This window comes from Pelmatolapia mariae, linkage group LG7 (assembly GCF_036321145.2).
Source record: "Pelmatolapia mariae isolate MD_Pm_ZW linkage group LG7, Pm_UMD_F_2, whole genome shotgun sequence".
In the NCBI taxonomy this organism is placed as follows: Eukaryota; Metazoa; Chordata; class Actinopteri; order Cichliformes; family Cichlidae; genus Pelmatolapia; species Pelmatolapia mariae.
The window spans coordinates 2567783-2587009 of NC_086233.1; the positions used below are offsets into that span (position 1 = coordinate 2567783).

A 19227-nucleotide genomic window follows, 5' to 3' on the forward strand; every position below is an offset into this window, starting at 1 on the left:
AAAGCACCAAATATGCCTAAAGCATGTTTTTGGTTGTTACTGTTTTCCACCATGTGCATGTGTGGCGCAGAAGTCCGAGCTGATCTGAAAACCAAATAGTGTCACATTGGGGCACGTTAGAGGATTTGTTTCCACTTCTGCAGAAATGGATCTGCGCAGCTGCCTGATGGTGTTATTTGGAATGACAATAAAAGTCCCTTTGTCTTCAATCACATTTGAGTTCCATCCTTTTTCCCGATGCTGCAGAAATGATTCTTTCAGCCCTCAGTCAACAGGTTTTATTTGATAACCACACGGAGTGCTTGGTCATAGTCATTTCTCCTGAGAAAGCACTGTGAATAGAGCTGACGGAACTTCATTTGTCATTACATCCTGCAGTGTAATGTTGTCAAAAGCATCTGGCAACACAGTGGTTAGTGAGGGTGATGAACGCTGCTGACAGAAACTTGGGGCCCCCCGTCTTGCCGATGGGGGCCCGTCTTTAAATGACCGTAACTCTGTTCCCGTTGGTGCTAGAGACAAAAATTCAAATGGTTTCTGAAAATAAAGAAGATTTACGCTCATATTCGGTTTATTACAGAAGCACAAGGCATTCACAAGGTACAAAATAAGTCCAGGCAGCCTGTGTGATACCTGGGTGATAAAGGGTTAACTGTATAATCATAGTCATCGACCGCTCCCTCTTTCTGTCCACAGAAACTCCTCTGAAGGATGGGGAAGATGCGGCATCCTCGTCAGACGCAGCCTCAGACCCCGCCTCCTCACTCTTCAACCACTGGGGTCACGACCTTGGCCCAGAAAGCCGAAGGGTTGCCCTCAAGAAGTTCAAGTACTATGGCTACAACGGTTACCTTAGCGACCGCATCTCCCTCACCCGACCGATTCCAGATTTACGGCCTGACGGGTGAGTGTCAGTTCACAGCTGTATGTGGTGTTCTCCTGTAAGGATTTAACAGGATGTGATTTTGGCTCACAAAGCTTCTGAATGTTGGCGTTTCCCCTCAGATGCAGAAACATGTCCTACTCATCAGACCTTCCCCAGCTCAGTGTCATCTTCATCTTTGTCAACGAGGCCTTGTCGGTGTTGCTGCGCTCCATCCACACGGCCATCCAGAGGACTCCTTCCCACCTGCTCAAAGAGATCATACTGGTGGATGACCACAGCAACAGCTGTAAGAACCTTAAACCTTCCTCAGCATTTCTTTTTTCATGTCTAGTTCTACTTGCACATCTTCTTCTGCTTCCTTAAGGGGTCACCACATTAGATCATCTTCCTCCATCTCACCTTATCCCAAAGATTCCCCCCTCTCACTCCGACTCTCTGCATGTCCTCCCTCACTACATCCATGAACCTCCCTAGAGGTCATCCTTTCCTCCTCCTGCCTGACATCTTCAGCATTTCCACTCACCCTCCTCTCTCAGCCTCGTGTCTTTAACTTTGTATCCAAACGGCTGAACCGGAGCTGTCCCTCTGATGTACTCGTTTCTAATCCCAGTGGAAATCTTAGCTCCTCCAGCTCGGCCTCCTGTCTTTTTGTCAGTGCCACCATCTCCAAACCAGACCTCAGAGCGGGTCTCACTACAACCTTGTAAACCTTCCCTTTCACTCTTGCTGCGATCCTTCTGTCACAAATCACCCCTGACATTCATCTCCACCCACTCCACCCTGCCTGGACTCTCTTCTTCACCTCTCTTGTGCACTCTCTCTTGGATGGTTGACTCCAGATATTTCAACTCATCCATCTTCGCTACCTCTGCTCCTTGCAGCTTCGCCTTTACACCCGTCGCCGTCTCATTCACACACATGTTCTCTTTTGCCTCTACTCTTGCTACAGATCACAGTGTCATCTGTAGATGTCGTGATCCATGCCAAGTTGTATTTCTTCTAATCCTATAACGATGCTTTTTTTCTGGGGGGGTTTCTAATCAAAGTCTGCTTGATCTTTTACTTCATGTAGTACTGGATTCTATTTGGTGTAAAACTGCAGAAACTCGGTCGGTGAGGAAATCCATATTCAGAAAGCTGCAAAGTGTCATTTGCAAACCAATACAGTTCTTGTTTAAGAAAAAGGTATTGCTGCCTCTAGGGATCTGCAAATAAAACACATCTTCTGAGTATAAATTAGTGTGTCTGTATTTATATGTACATTTCAGAAACAAAGGTCTTCACAGGCCTCTTCTCTGTATGTAGATTAAGATTTTATATGCATTAAATTATTGATTTTTCAGTTCTTCAAAGCAGCTCTTTGGCTGGTTGTAACAGCATCATATGTGTAAGATCAAAGATGCTCAGTCGCAGGGTTATTCTGTGGAAACAGACTCCAATGATAAATCATTAGTTTTCAAGAGGTCTCACGTCCGGTGGAAGAGAATAATGCACGGATAGAAATAAAACAGTATATTTAAAGCTAAAGCCACACTGAAGGCTTACATGATTACACTGTGGGCACAGAAATGAAAAGTCTAAACAGAAGAAGACAGAAAACAGTAGAAATGAAGTGGCGTGGTAGACGGCCGTTGTAAATGTCTACAGCTTACAGGAAATAGTATTAAATGCTGCTTAAAATATAAAAACTACATAAAATAAAACAAACCACTGTTCTGCTGTCAGTGTGAGAGGAGTGGACTGTTAATGTTTCCAGCTCTCACGCATCCAGCGTGTGGCATTAGCCCGGCCTTTTGTGGACAAAACAGTCATTAAGCTTCTTTTTTAGCTTTAACATTAAGCTCGTTTCACGTTTCAGCGGAGGCAGACAGACCTGTGAGGCTAATCATGATTGAATCTCTGATTCACCCCAACCGGTCGCAGATGGCCCCGCCCCTCCCTGAGCCTGGTTCTGCTGGAGGTTTCTTCCTGTTAAAAGGGAGTTTTTCCTTCCCACTGTCACCAAAGTGCTTGCTCGTAGGGGGTCATATGATGGTGGGGTTTTTCTCTGTATGTATTATTGTAGGGTCTACCTTACAATATAAAGAGCCTTGAGGCGACTGTTGTTGTGATTTGTTGCTGTATAAGTAAAATTGAACTGAACCTGATGCACTTCATCCAGGTTTGATGTGACGTGAGCTGAAGTTGTGATTGTGGCTTCCAGCTGTTTGACTTTGATAAAACCCTCAAGCTTCCTCAGAGCCAGCCTGCATTTACACAGCTGGCACAGCAGCAGTTGTTTTGTTAATTATTTCCACCTTGTTCTTAATGTCTTGCTTAGCAGTGCCCCCTCACAGGGAGAAGGTTCCTGGTTAAAACCTGTGTGGAGTTAGCATGTCCTCCCTGTGCCTGTGTGGGCTTCTTCCAGGGAAATTTCAAACGAATGTGTGCCGACACATCTAAATAAATTCTTTACTTACTGATGATGTCTGAACGATATGAAAACTTTGGGGATTTTTCGCTTTGGATGAAGACGTGTGATACAGTTCAGCACAGCGAACTATCAGCTTATTCCATTATTCAAACTGTTCGATAAATACTAAATAAAGTAAAGAAAATAAAGTAAAAGATTATAGTGCTTCACAACCGAGGTGCTAACAAAATAAAGATAAGAAGCTGAATTTTTTGAAAGAGACCACTGAGTAGCTGAGAGGGAGAGAGCTGCAGAGTCTGAATCCACTGCTGCAAAAGCTCCGTCTGCTTCGCCTCTCAGCCTTGTGTGCTGCACAGCTAGCTGATGTATAGATGCAAAGGTTCACTGATGTCCGCAGGTGCTTGTCCATGCACGGCTCTAAAAGCAAAAACCAGAATCTTAAAATGGACTTTGAAGTTAGCTGGGTGCCAGTGCAACTGTTTTAGCAACAGTGTGATATGGGAGTAGTTAGAAGTCTCAATCAGCTGCAGCTTTCTGAACAACCTGCAGACGTTTCAGGGAGGTTTTGGTAAATCCAATGAACACAGATACACAAATCCAAACACAATTAAGTAGAGCCACGAATAACGATCTCCAGTTCACAGCGTGGCACGCTGGTAAATCGACTGGATCTTATTTAGTGCTTTTCAACTCAAGCACTTTACGAGCCTCATTCACCCATTCATACAAGCACTTTTTTTCTGTGCCTGAGGTGCTTTCTATCCAACATTAACACTTCAATGAACACATCAGAGAGCAACTCAGGGTTCGCTATCTTGCACAGTGATAGCTTTGCGCACAGACTGGAGCAAATGGGAACTGAACCACCAACCTCCCAACTGCACAACCTCCTGAGCCGCAGGAGATGTATATTGTCTGCAAGCGTTCATGTGAACATGACAGCTTATATCCCTCATGTTCTGAGTATTAGCTTAATTACCAAATGAACTTGAAATAAGATCAAAATGAAATCTGCTGATTTTCTGACTGACAGGGGCTCAAACACATCTACTAATCCTCTGACCATAGAAGTGCTGTGTATGCAATATGGTCGCTCCACGGATGGTTTGTGTAACATTAAATTAACCCAAAGGTTAAATTTCAAAACTAGTTCAGAATAAAACCATAAATGCCTTCTAGTGGAGGAAGGAGATGATGGCTAACATCCCATTAGTTAGAAGACCGGTTCCAGCATTAAGCCAATATTTTAATGAATGCATTTAAAAAATAAAAATAATTTTGAAACATCGTTCCCTATTTTATTGTTTACACAATATAGCTGCTTCTTCCTTCGGCTGTTCCCTTTAGCGGTCGCCACAGTGGATCACCAGAGTCCACAGAGACTCCTGCCTAGGGATGGGTATTGATAAGATTTTCACGATTCCGATTCCATTTTCGATTCTGTTTAACGATTCGATTCTTTATCGATTCTCTTATCGATTCTTATTTTTAAAAAAGGAGAACACTAAGGTCGATTAGCTTAGAACTTTGTTTTATATCTTCTCTTTGAACAAGATAGAAATTTAGGAGTAACATGGCCTTACAAACCCAACAGTGAGATCTTAAGAGATCCACAGCCTATGGCTCTTCAATGGGGTGTCACAGGGTCCCTAGGAAAAAAAATTGTAAATGTAAAATAATAAAATAAATATTCTTCTGTAGCAATAACAAAGTATAACATAAATTATTCTGTAGCAATTACACAAGAATATCCAGTAATGTCCCTGCCTACAATTAAACACATTCACTTACCGAAAATCGGGGGCATCTGCTGTGGCAAATGGGTGCAAGCCTTTGACCACAAACTTAGTCACTGCTCGGTGACATTCGTCTATCCTGGCCTGAAAGGAGACGCTACCGGTAGACTGCAGCGAGAACTGCCAGCATCTGAGCCAACCAGACTCTGTCTCTCTCATCATGGTCACCTAAATGCACAGTAATGGCAGGTTTTGTAATAAGGCAGATCGCGCTAACATAATATGCACTGTTAGTTGATTATTTACCTGCCGCATTAACGGGAGAGGACGTGCAAACGTTACCGCTGCTGCTGGGTTGAGATTCACGAGTCCGGAGCGGAATTAAAAACACGACATTCATTTAAGGTCATCGCGTGTTTTGTGAGGAAATGCTTTTGCATATTCGTAGTGTTTCCTCCCTTGAATGAAATATCTACTTTGCAAATATTGCAAGTTGCCCTGTTGTCATCCGTTCTCGTAAAGTATAACCAAACTTTTGAGCGTTTGAGCCGCCATGTTTCCTGCCAGGTAAGTGACGCTCCGCAACATGGTGACGTCATTCGGGGCGACTGGAATCGATAAGGGAATCGTTTGCAAAAATGGCAAACAATTCCAAGGAATTGAAACAGTGGGAACCGGTTCTCAACAAGAACCGGTTTTCAATACCGATCCCTACTCCTGCCTGACCTCATCTGTCAGTCTGTCCATCACCACTGCAAACAAGAAGGGCCTCAGAGCCAATCAATGATGTAAACCCACCCCCACCTTCATCCCATCTATCAGCTCCTACTCACAGCTCACCGCCTTGACACGGTCCTCATACGTCCTGCACCACCTGCCTCACATACTTCACTCCTGACTTCCTGATGCAGGACCACAGTTCCTCTCTTGGCACCCAATCATATGCCTTCTGTAGATTCACAAAGAGCTTGTCTATACTTCTCCATCAGCACTGAATCCAAACATTAGTGCTGTTTCTTAGCATGAGCTCACACTGCAGCTCACTGATCATCACTTTTCTTCTTAACCTTGCTTCAGCAACTCGTTCTCATATCTTAATGATATTTCTCATGAGTTTTATTCTTCTGTAGTTACTACAGCTCTGCACATCAGTACCAGCACACTTCTCCATTCCTCAGCCATCCTTTCACTCTCCAAGACTGTGTTAAACAGACTTTTTTAAAAAGTCCGCTGCCCTCTCTCCTAAACATCTCTGTACCTGCACAGGTATGCAATCTGAGCCTGCCACTTTTCCAGTTTTCATCCCTTTCACAACAGCTCTCTCTTCCTCCTCACTAATACTCTGCACTTGTTTATATTATGGCTAAATATGTCCAAATTGAAATGTCCATCAAATATTTTAATGTTGAACTTCACTACAAGTCTTTCTTTCTCTTTTTTTGTTTTTACATCCTTTTATCCTGCGGTATGTTCCAAAGACACAACTTAGAGACTAAGACAAACTGTATCAGTTTCCAGTTTTTGGTGTGTTTGTTCAGTTTTCACATCGGTTAATAGAAGGAGCGGATGCTTCAGTGCACTGAATTCTATTCTGTGCAAGTTCATCCAAAGCAACAATAAGACAGACAACGTTTTTGACACGGTTTAGACTCTATCAGCATTTAAAGAATGAATTCACATTAATGTCATTTACACTAGGGGTAGGTGAAATGCATCCTTCTGTTATATGAGTTACTGATGATTAACTACCTTCAAAAAATGTGAATCTGTCAAGGTGCCAGGAGCAGCAGCATTGTTCTGCAGCAGTAGTGCCACAGCAGGGTATACAGGGTCAAATGCAAGCTGTGTTTTTAATGGAGGTTTTAAATAAAAGTACAACATAACTGTTTAACTCTTCAACAACATTAATAACTAAAGTGACTTATCCTTGTAACAGGAGCTGCACAATATTGTCCCATAATAAAGGTGAAAAATCATTTCTACCTGGGATGTATCTCCGTCTCTTTCTATCATATGGAGTGCAGCTGGCACATTCTGCAGCAGTGACTGAGTCATTTGTTTAATTTTGGGTCGCACATCAATAGCTGCTCGTATCACCTCTAGCATGTCTATAGTTATACTCGACAGTGTGTTTTTCCCTCAAGTTTGTTGTTTCCACCTTTAGCAGTTTAATTTTCCTGATGAAACTTGACACAAAATTTCTGTCATGCAGAAATTTTTTACAGGATATTATCGTGGGTGGTAAAAAACAACAAAAAGCTTTAGCAACATGTAGTTGTTTATTTTTTTTATTTGTTTTTTTATGTGTATTTTATTTTTAAAGTGTAAATTTGCTAAAAGGATTAATAGAGTGACAGGATATATTAGCTAATATGTAGCTGTTGTGTTTCCAAAAATTAAAAAAACAAAACCAAAAAGAAGAGTGAGGACTGATGAGGGGTCGGTTAGCTTAGCTTGTAATAGACTGATGGAAACCTTAATAGAGCAATATGCAAGTTTTCTAATGTAACTTCAACCTCATCTTAGGCTGAGGCTAATTTTAGCCACGTGAAGCTGCAGATTTCATCTTTGGTCCCAAGTGGCAGCAAAATTTCTTCAGCTCAACCAACTTGTTGGAATGTTTAATGGTTCAAACATAGAGTGAAATGAAAAGAGCCACCCAAATGAAGAGCTAGTTAAAGTCACTCCAGTTTGATGAAGAGTTTATCTTCACATTATAGGACAGAGATCCAGAGTTGAATAACTGCAGCATGCACTGGCACCTTTAGTTGAGCTACAGCCTCGGCTGGTCCACGTTTTATGTCCCACGTATATTCTGCCTCGGATGGTGCACGAAATCAGGACACGTGTAGGCATTAGCTGCATCACTGGTGCATGAACACAAAGTCAGACTTATTACAGCAGTCACAGGCAACGCCTGGATGTGGCTTGTCTATTAGACTTCCAGTGTTAATAATTGCATCACGTACAATGAAACATATTTCACTGCTGCCAAATCTATAATTACCATTATGAGAAATCTGTCCGTGCACCCAATGCCTGCAGATTTTATGGGTCTGCCACTGCTCCTCTGTTCTTCAATAATACAATATATCAGAGTTTAGTTATGGTTGCTGCACGAGGTTGAATGCTGATTAGTGGAGCAAGCAAGGGAATGAATACGTTTAACATTTACCTCAAATTATTCTCTCCTAATGCGTTACAAACGTTCAACTTAGCAATTCTTCGGGAAGGGGCTCATGATTTAATGTTTTTGCTCTGGAATGAGTTACAGCTGCATGAAGGTAATTTATAATGAAGGCAAGTGATGAAAGATAACTGAGTAAAAGTGCAAGATCATTAATGCTGCTTATTGATCATGCAGGGTGTAATTATGACAAATGAGGGTCAACTGAGGCCAGATGAAGGCAAAAGTGGAAATGCAGGCGCGCTCGCTAAGTGTTGCCACCAGAATACTAAATTAGACTTGAGAGGCTGTGTTCATATCACTTCAGGGGGCTTATCAAAGATCACTGAGCCATGCAAACCTCCATTAATAGCACAATGACAATACTTTGAATCTTTTTGAAAGCTTTATATGAATTCCATTATAAATACAGTACTGGGAAAAAGTCTTCAGCCATCCTTCTTTGTGTTTTGCTTGGAAAACTGGGAAATAGATGCAATAATGCATTGAAATGTGTGAACATACATGGAAATACAGTATATAAGGCAAAAATGGAGTTTGTAAAATTATAGCAGAGGAACAGCTCCTGATTGATAGAGCAGTACACCAGAACCCTAACATCAGGCAGACGTGAGAACTGTCTGGATTGACCACAGGAAAGCCTGTAAGTCAATGCTCCACACATGGTTACTGGAGTGCTTTTCACTGCACTGATGACATTTGTCTAGAACACAATGTGACTGGAGGCCAACTTTTAACAGACGAGTGCAGACTACACAAAGATGATGACTGTTCCTGCTGCTGCTCTGCATATCGCTCAGCTCAACACTAAAAGTAGATTTGAATATAGATTATGGAGTGGAGTGACCATCAGTCACCTCCGGTGCATGGATGACATCAAGCTGTATGCCACGAATGAGCGAGACATCGACTCACTGATCATTTAGCATCCGCAAATACGTCAGGAAGATTGCCCCCTGAGATGAGCTACTCCAAGAATCCCCCAGGCAGCTGAAGACAGATGGTGATGAGGGACAACGATCATGGACAACTAAGTATCTGTATGAGATGTACCATCGACAGACAGAGGAAATGACTGGCATCCAGAAATCCTACCAGTGTCTAGAAAAGGCTGGCTTAAAGGACAGATCATGGCAGCACAACAACAGGACCTAATAGGCAGGTCCATAGAGGCAGGAGTCTACCACAGCTGACAGGATCTAAGTTGCAGACTATGCACAGGTCCCCCATTTAGAATAAATGAAGAATATAAGCTGCAATCTGAGACTGTGTAAGCTGAGGGGGACAACACAATGGTTGAATGTGCAGAAACACCATATGGACTAGAAATCTGCAAGTCTTGATAGCATCCGACCAAAGGTGGTTGAGAACAACACAGCTAAGGTCTTGTGGAACTGTGATTTCTAAAAAGGACAAGCAGCTGCTGGCTAATCAGCAAGAAGTGGTGGCTGACAAGGAACAGAAGACTGCACTTCTGTTAGATGTGACAGGAACAGCAGGAAGAAGGGGAATGAAAAAATCGAGAACTACCAGAGGCTGAAGAAACAACTCGAGGAGATCTGGACGAAAAAGTCCAAAGTGGTCTTGGTGGTAACAGGAGCTTTCCGATCTATAACCATGAAACCAGGAGAGTGGCTTGAACAGATTCCAGACGCAACTTTTGATGCTCTCATCTATCCACGGCATGGTACGCATTTGTGTCCACAATCCAGCATTCAGTTTAGAAAGACTAAAAGTTCCTCCTATCATACACAGTGGTTGGTATGTAATGCACTCTGTGCAGAAGTACGACAGTGATCTCCAGAACACACTGGCCTTGCAGATCTCCTTGCAGATTTCCTAATATATAAAAAAAAATGTTTTTGACATAAGAAGTGTTTTTGTTAATCTGACTTTAAGAAGATTAAGATTAATCTTCATTAATCTTATACTATTCAAATATAATGTTAGCAAACCACAAATCAGCCACAGATGATCTGATTTCACTGCCAGCCTACATCAGCTGATACGCTACACGTCCAACTGGCAAAGCTCATAGAAAGTTGCTGCACTTGTTCAAGCTGCTTTGCAACCCCCCCTCTTGCGGGATTTGACGGGATGAGTTGATACAGTAAGTATTTAATTAAATTAGTCAACAGTAATTTAGGTATCAGGTTAAACTGTCTATATAATTGTCATCCAACATTTATAAGCCACATTATTCTAAATATTACAGCTTTTTCTGCTGTTCAGTCAAAACCTTTTTTTCTTTCTCTTTGTGATATTGTATAGTCTTGAATATAAACACATGTTGATTGATTTTCTGTTTGGCGATCATCAATCCATCATTCATTTTGTTCTCAAAATTCTCATTTCAATCACATAATTGATTTTTTTTTAACAGCGTAAAGTAAATCAGGGCTCTTCCTCTTCACTTGGCTATATTTTATATGAAAACATGTTGCATGGTGTGGGCCGGGCTAATTGGGCTTGGTGGACTTGATTTAATGATTTCATTTTTTTTTTTTTTTTGAGTGCTTAGAAGTCATCGCATACGTACATGTAACACAGTAAGGTGCTTTTCAGATCCTCCCAACTCCTGTTGTAAATGAGCCCATCTTTCTTCCAGGTCAGCAGCAAACTGTGGCTCATTAAAAAGAAACAGAGAGACTAGAGAATCCAGGCTGATGGTAATAATGAATAGAAAAAGAAAAGCTGCAGCCGTAGCCTCCAGGCAGGATTACAACACAGAAAAATCACAACCAGGAAATGAAGACGTCCGCTGTTCCACTGCGGGCAGATGGCATATACGTGTGCCGTAAATATTCTGTGCATGTTTCTGTCTGTGTGAATCAAGGTCTGTGTGAAGTCACTCAGGAAGAAAAAGAGAGGCAAGAAAAAATGAAAATGGCTCCAGGGCTGGAAAAGTGAACATAATGTGAAAGAGCCTTAACTCACTTACCGATCACAGTGAACGCACGATGGATACCCCTCGACCTAGAAACACAGTCAGAACAAGAATCATAAAATACAATGAATTTATTTTTCAGTAAGATCCAGAATGACTGACTGAGTCCATAAACAGCAGAAACGTCATTAAAGAGACGCAGACGAAAAATTATACTCTTATAGGCTATAGGACCTACAGGACCAGAAGGTTTTTTGAGGTCCAACTCTGATGTTGAATAGTCAGGCCTGGCTAGCAGTCTGTTCTTCTAAAGAAAAAATGTTGGATTGTTCCTTCTGTGCAAAACTGAGGTAACTATTTCCCTTTGGCACAGAGGCCTTTTGTTTCTTCAGATTGTTGCCACAGAGTTACAAGCATGCGATTGTCTAAAAATCACCTCATTCAAAGATGGTAGGCTTGCAAGATGCACATCAAGGGTGCTGCTATACTTGGACTACATTTGAGGTGCGTTTGGATCAGCACTGCCATTGTCAACTCCAGAAACTCAGTCACACCACCAGGATCGACTGTCTCGGTCACAGCTGCTGTAAATATTTCAGATAGGAGAGGCTCCACTCTCCGACCATAAACTACACCTGTGACGAAATATCATCATTTCTTTTTGTGTGTTCTCATCTTTTTCCTTGAGAAATACTCAGTCTCAATTTTATAACTTTAGGCGAAAATGAAATGCTTGGACTGAGCTCTGCTCCAACATCATCACCATCCTGCTGTTTTGCAGGATTTACTTTTTACTGGTCCCAGCATAAGGAGCCATCAGTTGGGTTGGCCATGATGTCATCAGTGTATTCTCCAGAACAACAAACATGCTCTGTGTGAGATTGGTAGTTTGTCTCTTTATTTTTATTCTGACTTATAAAGAGAACAAAGTCCGAACTGTGACAAAACAATCCTTGTCCAAAACCAGTATGTGCACATATTTGTCCACAAATACCTGAAAAGTGTATCTCAGCCACTGACAGTGTCGTCTCATTGTTCTTTCCGTCTTATACAATTCTACCTAATGGTTCGGCCATATTCAAGACGGTGTACTCAGCAGCGCTTCCTTCCTGCTGCTCATCAGTTTAACTCAGCCGGTGTCTTCCTGCACTGCCTTTCCTAGCATGTGGAATTATGTCAATACAGCATGTGTGAGCTTTTGTGGAGTATTGTCGATTAGATCAGTCACACAACAGATGTAAGTGATCCTACTTCTGCTAACAATATGCTTAAATCTGTGTGTGTCTCTCTCCAGTGGAGCTAAAGGAGCATCTGCAGAACTTTGTGGATGAGACCAATGCTCAGCACGGCCCGGGGTTCATCAAGGTGGTCCACCATGATAAGCAGGAAGGACTGATCAGGTCCAGAGTGAGCGGCTGGAGGGCAGCTTCTGCCCCTGTTGTCGCTTTGTTCGACGCACACGTGGAGTTCAACACTGGATGGTGAGCAGCATTTTTCACTTAAAGCAAGCTCCGTGCAGCTGCTGGCTCACGCTGGCAGCGAGTGTAGATTTAAGGACATTTGCAGCCAAAGACATTGTGAGGTCCACAAGAGAACAGGATTCTCTCAGCATATAGCACAGGGCCGATGCTAATGGCATATAAATAACAATAATAACTTTTCAGAATCTCCTCTAAAGAATGGGATCATGCAGGTGCATTTGCAACACCAGATTTGCACCAATTCAAGCTGAAAATAGTTCCCAACAAATGGACAGTTTACTCCTGCTTTCAAAAATCCACAATGGCTACAAGCTGAAGAAAACAATACAAGTATATAATCATAAGGCATATGGATTCGAAAAATAAAGCCACTGAGAAAGGTGGGGGACTGCACTCCCTTGATTTGTAGCTTTACTGCAGAAATAAACATGTTCACAGGTTTTATGTCTCCACAGCTAATTTAACCCTTCATAACAGTGTAAACTAGTGTAAACCACAAGTGTATTACAAGCCCAGCCACCCACCATCATGAACCCTGTTCATTTCAGGTGTTGTCAGGATGGTGTACAAAAGGGTGGCACCTAAAGCTGGAGAAAGAACCCGACACAGCCACTGCAGGCCCTGCTAACACCTATAAAGCCTCAACACTGCACCCAAGTCATAATGAGACTCAAATGACTTCTCTTAAAATGTTAATAGGTCCACTCATCGCTTTAATCACACTCTCAGTCCTGATATATGGTGTATAGAGAAACTGAACACTTCATAGTTTTTCCTGAAGATCCTCCTTTTCTTAACAACGTTTAAATTTAGAACACCGGACCACACAACACTGGGGAAGTCAATCTAAGTACTGTAGCAAAATTTAAATTATTATTGCCTTCAGTAACATATGACCAGCTACTCGTACTCCATGCTTTGCTTCCACAGTGAAGTGTGTTAGTTAGTGGTGCTGCAGGCTTAAAGCAACAAATCAGAGAGGTTTGTCTCTCTGATAGAATTCACAAAGGAAACACGTGAACTGGAAGGGAAATGGCGTTTTACGTAGTTTCTTACTCTATCAAAGAAGCCCACTGTGAAGCCGAGACATCTTATAATGCGTCATCGACGGAGAAAAACAGGATTAACCTCTGAGCCCTGCATTTCTCCATGAATTTCTTTAAAATTTAATTTGAAACATTAGAGAAAAAGAAATCATAGCTTTCACACAGATGTCACAGATATGTCATTGATTGATTCTCTCCACCTGATCTTCATCCAACATGTCCATTAGACCCTCTCCCTACAAGTCTTAGCATTAAATAATGCTTTGATTTTAAATATCATCAACTTATCTCTGTTAAGATTATTACAGACCTCGGGCTTTTAACCTGTACCTGTGAGGAACCCCTTAACACACAGATGAAGCAAATATCCCAGACTGCCTTTTTTCATGTCGGATCATTTGATAGTTAGAGTTGTCTCTGTAATATCGTAGTCTTTACTTTGCAATCTAAAGCACCTTGAGGCAACTCTTACTGTGAATTGGTGCTATATAAAAACAATTAAATTGCACTGATTGCACCAGTGTAAACTAAAGAGAATTTTATAGGTAATGCCCAGAAAGGAGGCATCTTTTTCCTTCGTTTATTACAGCAGCGGTTGAAGAATTTCAGCACACAATGGAAGAAATAATCTATTTATAAGCTGATTCATGAAGGGATCGCTGCATTCCTCCGTCACTCTGACTACTATAACAAACTTGTGGTGCTGTAACCCATTTTCTCACATATTCATCAGTCAGACAGGTGCAAACCTTCAGTTCCAGAGAGCCACAGAGGCTCTGACATATTTATTTGAATTTTAGGCCACAAAGTTAATCGTGTGAAAGGCTGGCAGTGAGGTGATTTAATTCCAAACACCCGGGTGGATAAAAGAGATGAAGTGGTTGAGGAATTCTGCTAAATAAAGGGGGGCTTAATTAAACCTGCAGCGCTCTGGTTACGCACTCTGTCTTTCCTCCGATCAACAAAGAAACACATCTGCAGTGACTACATCACAGAATCACTTAATCCAAGTAGAAATAAGAATCTGCTCAGTGAAACCTGAACTAAATTCTGCTGCGTGAATGTTAACGATAATATCTTTGCTGTGAATATTGACACAACAACGCGCCAAAAAAACAAAATAAAGTTTGAATTTTAACATTTCATACTTTCTTCTTGTAGGCTTTAATAAAAGGTCATGTGAAAGGAATAATCCTCATGCGGGCTGACATTAAACCAAGACACCTTAAAAGGAATTATAACAACAACCACAAAGTAAAGGCGGCTGAGGTAGTGGCTCGTCTGCGTGCTCGTTCTTGGAAACGTGTTTTTTCTGACAGTGTCGAAGGAAACAAATATTTGCCACAATCATCTTTGTGATGAAAAGGAGAGATCGGTATTTGCATTGTGAAATCTGTCACATCCCTTCAAAGGAACTCTGAGTCTGAATGCATGTGCAGCTTTTTACGCCTCAGTCTGAAGGCTGACGGGGGGTTGTTGTCACGGAGAGTGGGCGGGCATCTGTGAACACGATAACGCGAGAAAAAAGGCAACCTAGGATTGTCGAAATGGTACCGCACCGACGTTTTGCACCTTACTGTCAAGGTCAGAGGTCACGTTTACTGAATGCAATTAGAATCTGATACTTTTTAGAAAACAAACAGTTGTCTTACTTTGTGTCAGTTTTGAAACATAAAATCCTTTAACTTGTAGGCAGCGTTTGTTGTTTACACTGAAACACAATCTGACCGGCGACATCGAGTGGTGAGACATCTCTGTTCAGTCGTTTCAGTTTGAACCCGAGCGTAACGCAACATTACAGACATTACTCAAACTGTACATCAAAGAGAAGATCATCACATGAGAGAGTGATGTGTGTGTGTGCGTGTGTGTGTGTGTGTGTGTGTGTGTGTGTGTGGAGGAGGGGTCTAATTGGCTTATAGACTGCTGAGCTGAGTGACCCGACACTCCTCTGTGATCAGGAAGCTCAGGATGTGACAACTGCTTGGCTTTCAGGGCTACATTACTCGTAATATTCCTTCTTTCATGTTTCTTAAAGTGATTAAACTCGCTATCTAAGGACATTAAGACTTCTTGAGGGTCAGAATTGCTGGCATAGCATTGGGTTTTAGTCGTTGCTAATATTGAGCAGTATTCGTGAGCTCGGTTTGCCATCTTAGCACATCAAATGCTTTGGAAAAGAAGCGCCGGGAGCATACGTGCACGTCTTTTCAAAGTTCTCTTCATCCATAAACTTTAAAATGTTTTATCAAAACAAAATCAATTTAAAAGTTATTATTGACATGTTGTTTCTTTTATTATTTAGAATATCAGAACAGATCACAGTCTTCATTTTATTCATACATACATACTTTTCCAGTTGCTCCATAAGGACACTTCTGAGACACTTCTGGGCCAAATAAGAGTTTATAAATATGTTTCCATAGTGATGACCACTGATGCGGACATCACCTCAGATGCCCAAACCACCTCCATGTGGAGGAGCTGCTCTTCTCTCAAATTATCTGTAAAGCTGAGCTCAGCCGCCCTGCAGAGGAAACTCATTTTGGCCACATTCTTTCGGTCACCAGTCAGAGCCGACGACGATAGGTGAGGGTTACAGCACAGATTGACTGCTAAATTGGAAGCTTTGCCATTGCTGAGCTCTCTCTTCACCCCCAACAGCCTGATACGAGGCCCGCATTAAAGCTGATGCCGCACCAATCCAACTCTTCATCTCATGCTCCACGTTCCCATCACTTGGGAACAAGATCATGAGGTAATCCTTCACTTGCAGCAACAGAGAGAGAGAGTGATTCATTGTTTATCTGGCTGTAAATAATAACAGCATGATAAAATGCATTCTGGAAATGTGAAAAATCCCTAAAAAAAAAGAACACAAACGTCTCCGCTTTGCTATCACAAGTACTTAGTCAGTAGCCCAGAATAACCCAATATAAAGAAAGGCGATGGTTAAAAATCATTCTTCTGTGTTTGAACACATCCAAACCTAATGTCAAGAGAGAGACTGAGTCCTCACACAGTTCCTTTTCATTTCCATTCAGCGGTGTCACTTTCTTAGTGATGTCGTATATAAATCATTGATAAACTTTAACACATGAGGACAACTTTGACCTACGGAGCTTACACCTCAGTGCTCCAGTTATGGCTGCATGACTTGGAAACATGTTTAATTCAGCGACTAAAATGCAACACTGCGCTGCGCCCTTTGAAGATCGGTCCAAAGCCTTTGAAGCTGCTTTCTGAGGGTTTTGATGTTTCTGTGTACAACTGGTTCAAGCTGGAACTTTCATATGCAGCTCACACTGTTGTTGCCAATAGTTTCAAATCAGGCCTCAGATAAAGGATTGATAAAGGAGTCCCTCGGCAGTGAGATGCTCTCGAGGTTCACTGGAGGTTGAGTCTTTCAGAAGCAGAGATGTGGACATGTTACCACTATGTGAATGACTGTGTGAGCAAATAGTTTAGCAATAATATGCTTCAGTGAATTTGTGTGAGGAACGGGGATTTCTTCATCTACAGAACCAAATATCACAGAAAGATTCTCACAATCTGCAGAAATCGTGAGACGCTTCAGTCAAACCTTCTCAGGAAATGCGAGAAATGTTGATCGGAATAATTCAGCAAAGAAATTAAATGGGTCTGTCATTGTTTATGTTTTTTCATGTGTTTAATCGCCATCCAATTGATTACTAAATGGTTGTGAAAAGACAGCCACGTGTCATCTTCACATACACAGACTAGTAGCAAACTAGCATTACTAGAACTTCTGCTTTTCTAAGTAGAAAGAACACTTTTAAGCCATTTTCCAGTTATTTTCATGTTAATTCTTCATGTTAATATACTGGACTGTCACAGCCGTCACCTCTCTGCCCTTGCTGTCAGCACAGTAAACTGTAGTCTGTTAGCTGAGCAGGATAAGAAGTGTGCTCCATCCTTAGCATTAAAAAAAGAAACGATATCTTTTATTATCAGCACACACATTAGCTTATACACCTGTGAACGCCTCTCTGTTTCTTTCTGCTCGTCCCATCAGAGCTCGTCACAGCAGATCTGCATTCATCTCAGCTCGTCCTCACCAAACCTTCCAGCTTTGCATACAAGTCTCTGTAACCCTTTTCCTTTGCCACCTCTCTCCTTCCTGTACACCTAACCTTCCAGTACTCCCGTCTGCCTGATTATCCCACTTTGTCTTTGCTAAACTCTTCCTTTAAATATTTTCCTGCACTTCTTCATTCCAGCACCGAGTCTACTTGTGTGTCCTTTTTGCTGGACGGCAGCCTGCAGTAATTTGTTGTCGTTCTCAGCAAGTCTCACACACGCCTCCTGAGCAATCCCAGCCCATTCTTCTTTGTTGAATCTCTCATCTCCTCCAGATTTGATGTTCCTCTGACATGGACCGTGGTCCTCAGTTCTCCCTACAGATTTTCAATGGGATCCTAGTCAGGGCTTTATGCAGGCCAGTACATAACGTTCACTTGGTGTCTGACGCATGCTCAAATGTCCAGATAAGAAAATCCCAAAAAGTCGATTCTTTTCATCTTAATGTAGCATCCAGATAAACAGAATCAGCTTCTGGAGGGAGTTCTTCACCAGCACCAGCGTATGTTTTTAGTCGTCGTATTGAACAGAAAAGGACAAGAAGAAGAACGACCCAGACCCAGTTTTGCTGCTGACTGCTTGAAGTTTTTATTTAAAATTTTCACATATCTTTCTTTCTTCACGATTCATCCCACCGTCACTAGTTCCAAGTTCCAGAAGCACTGAAGCATCCACACAGCATAATACTCCCACCATTGTGTTTCACTGTGGGGACTGTGGTGTTCTTTGGGTTGTATGCCTCTCCCTTGTCTAAACATAAGTAGCGTCTCTGTGGCCAAAGACCTTTAGTTTTATCTCATCTACAGAAGTGGACTTTTTCTTGGTGTGCAGCCTCACAGTCCATTCCTCTGCAGGTTCTGGGGTAGTTAAACACATCTCTCACTAGTTTTCTTCCTAAAGTCTTTGAAGTCTTTCTCTTTCTACCTCTGTCAGGCTTGTTCTGTACTTGTGGCTCTCTTTGAATTTCTTGATGATGCTTCTCACTCAGTTCTTGAATTTGTATATCCATCTTGTGCTTTGTGAGCATCAGCAAGTCTTTTTTCTAATCTAAATTGATTTCTTTGCATGAGGCTTTCTCAAGTGATAGCTCAAAGACTTGCTGAAGTTTTTATACTGTGTATACATTTGAAGGTGACCCTCAGCTTTAACTTGTCTTTGGCCATCAGTGCAGAACTTTCTGAGCTTAAGTGCCCCAGTGCTAATTGCTGAGTTGAGTTAGTAAGTGCACCTGAATCAGGGTGAGGGCACCGGGCAGTCCTGCATATAATAGTAACAAATAAGACAAATAAGCTTTCCGGTTTACTAAATACGTTTTCCAGGTCTCATCTGCTCTTTTTTCCCTTTCTCAGGTTTTCAGCTTATTTGGCTTGAGTGGTCTCAGGTGTGTTTCACTGTTATTCTGATATTCACAAAATTTACTCAAGAAGTAAAACAAGAGATTAAAGTCCATCATTCATACCGGCTTAGGAGATGCATTTTCTGTGACTTTC

At 41.8% G+C, this 19227-nt stretch overlaps 1 protein-coding gene across 2 annotated transcripts in view; it reads left to right on the plus strand.

Annotated features, from left to right (window-relative positions):
• Nucleotides 1-19227, plus strand: part of LOC134630348 (polypeptide N-acetylgalactosaminyltransferase 18-like) — a 167585-nt gene that overhangs the window by 86258 nt on the left and 62100 nt on the right. For both annotated transcript variants that reach the window (XM_063477555.1, XM_063477556.1), the window contains exons 2-4: nucleotides 697-904; nucleotides 1006-1172; nucleotides 12404-12590. In XM_063477555.1, coding sequence (XP_063333625.1) covers nucleotides 697-904; nucleotides 1006-1172; nucleotides 12404-12590 — 562 coding nt within the window. The remainder of the gene's footprint in view (nucleotides 1-696; nucleotides 905-1005; nucleotides 1173-12403; nucleotides 12591-19227) is intronic.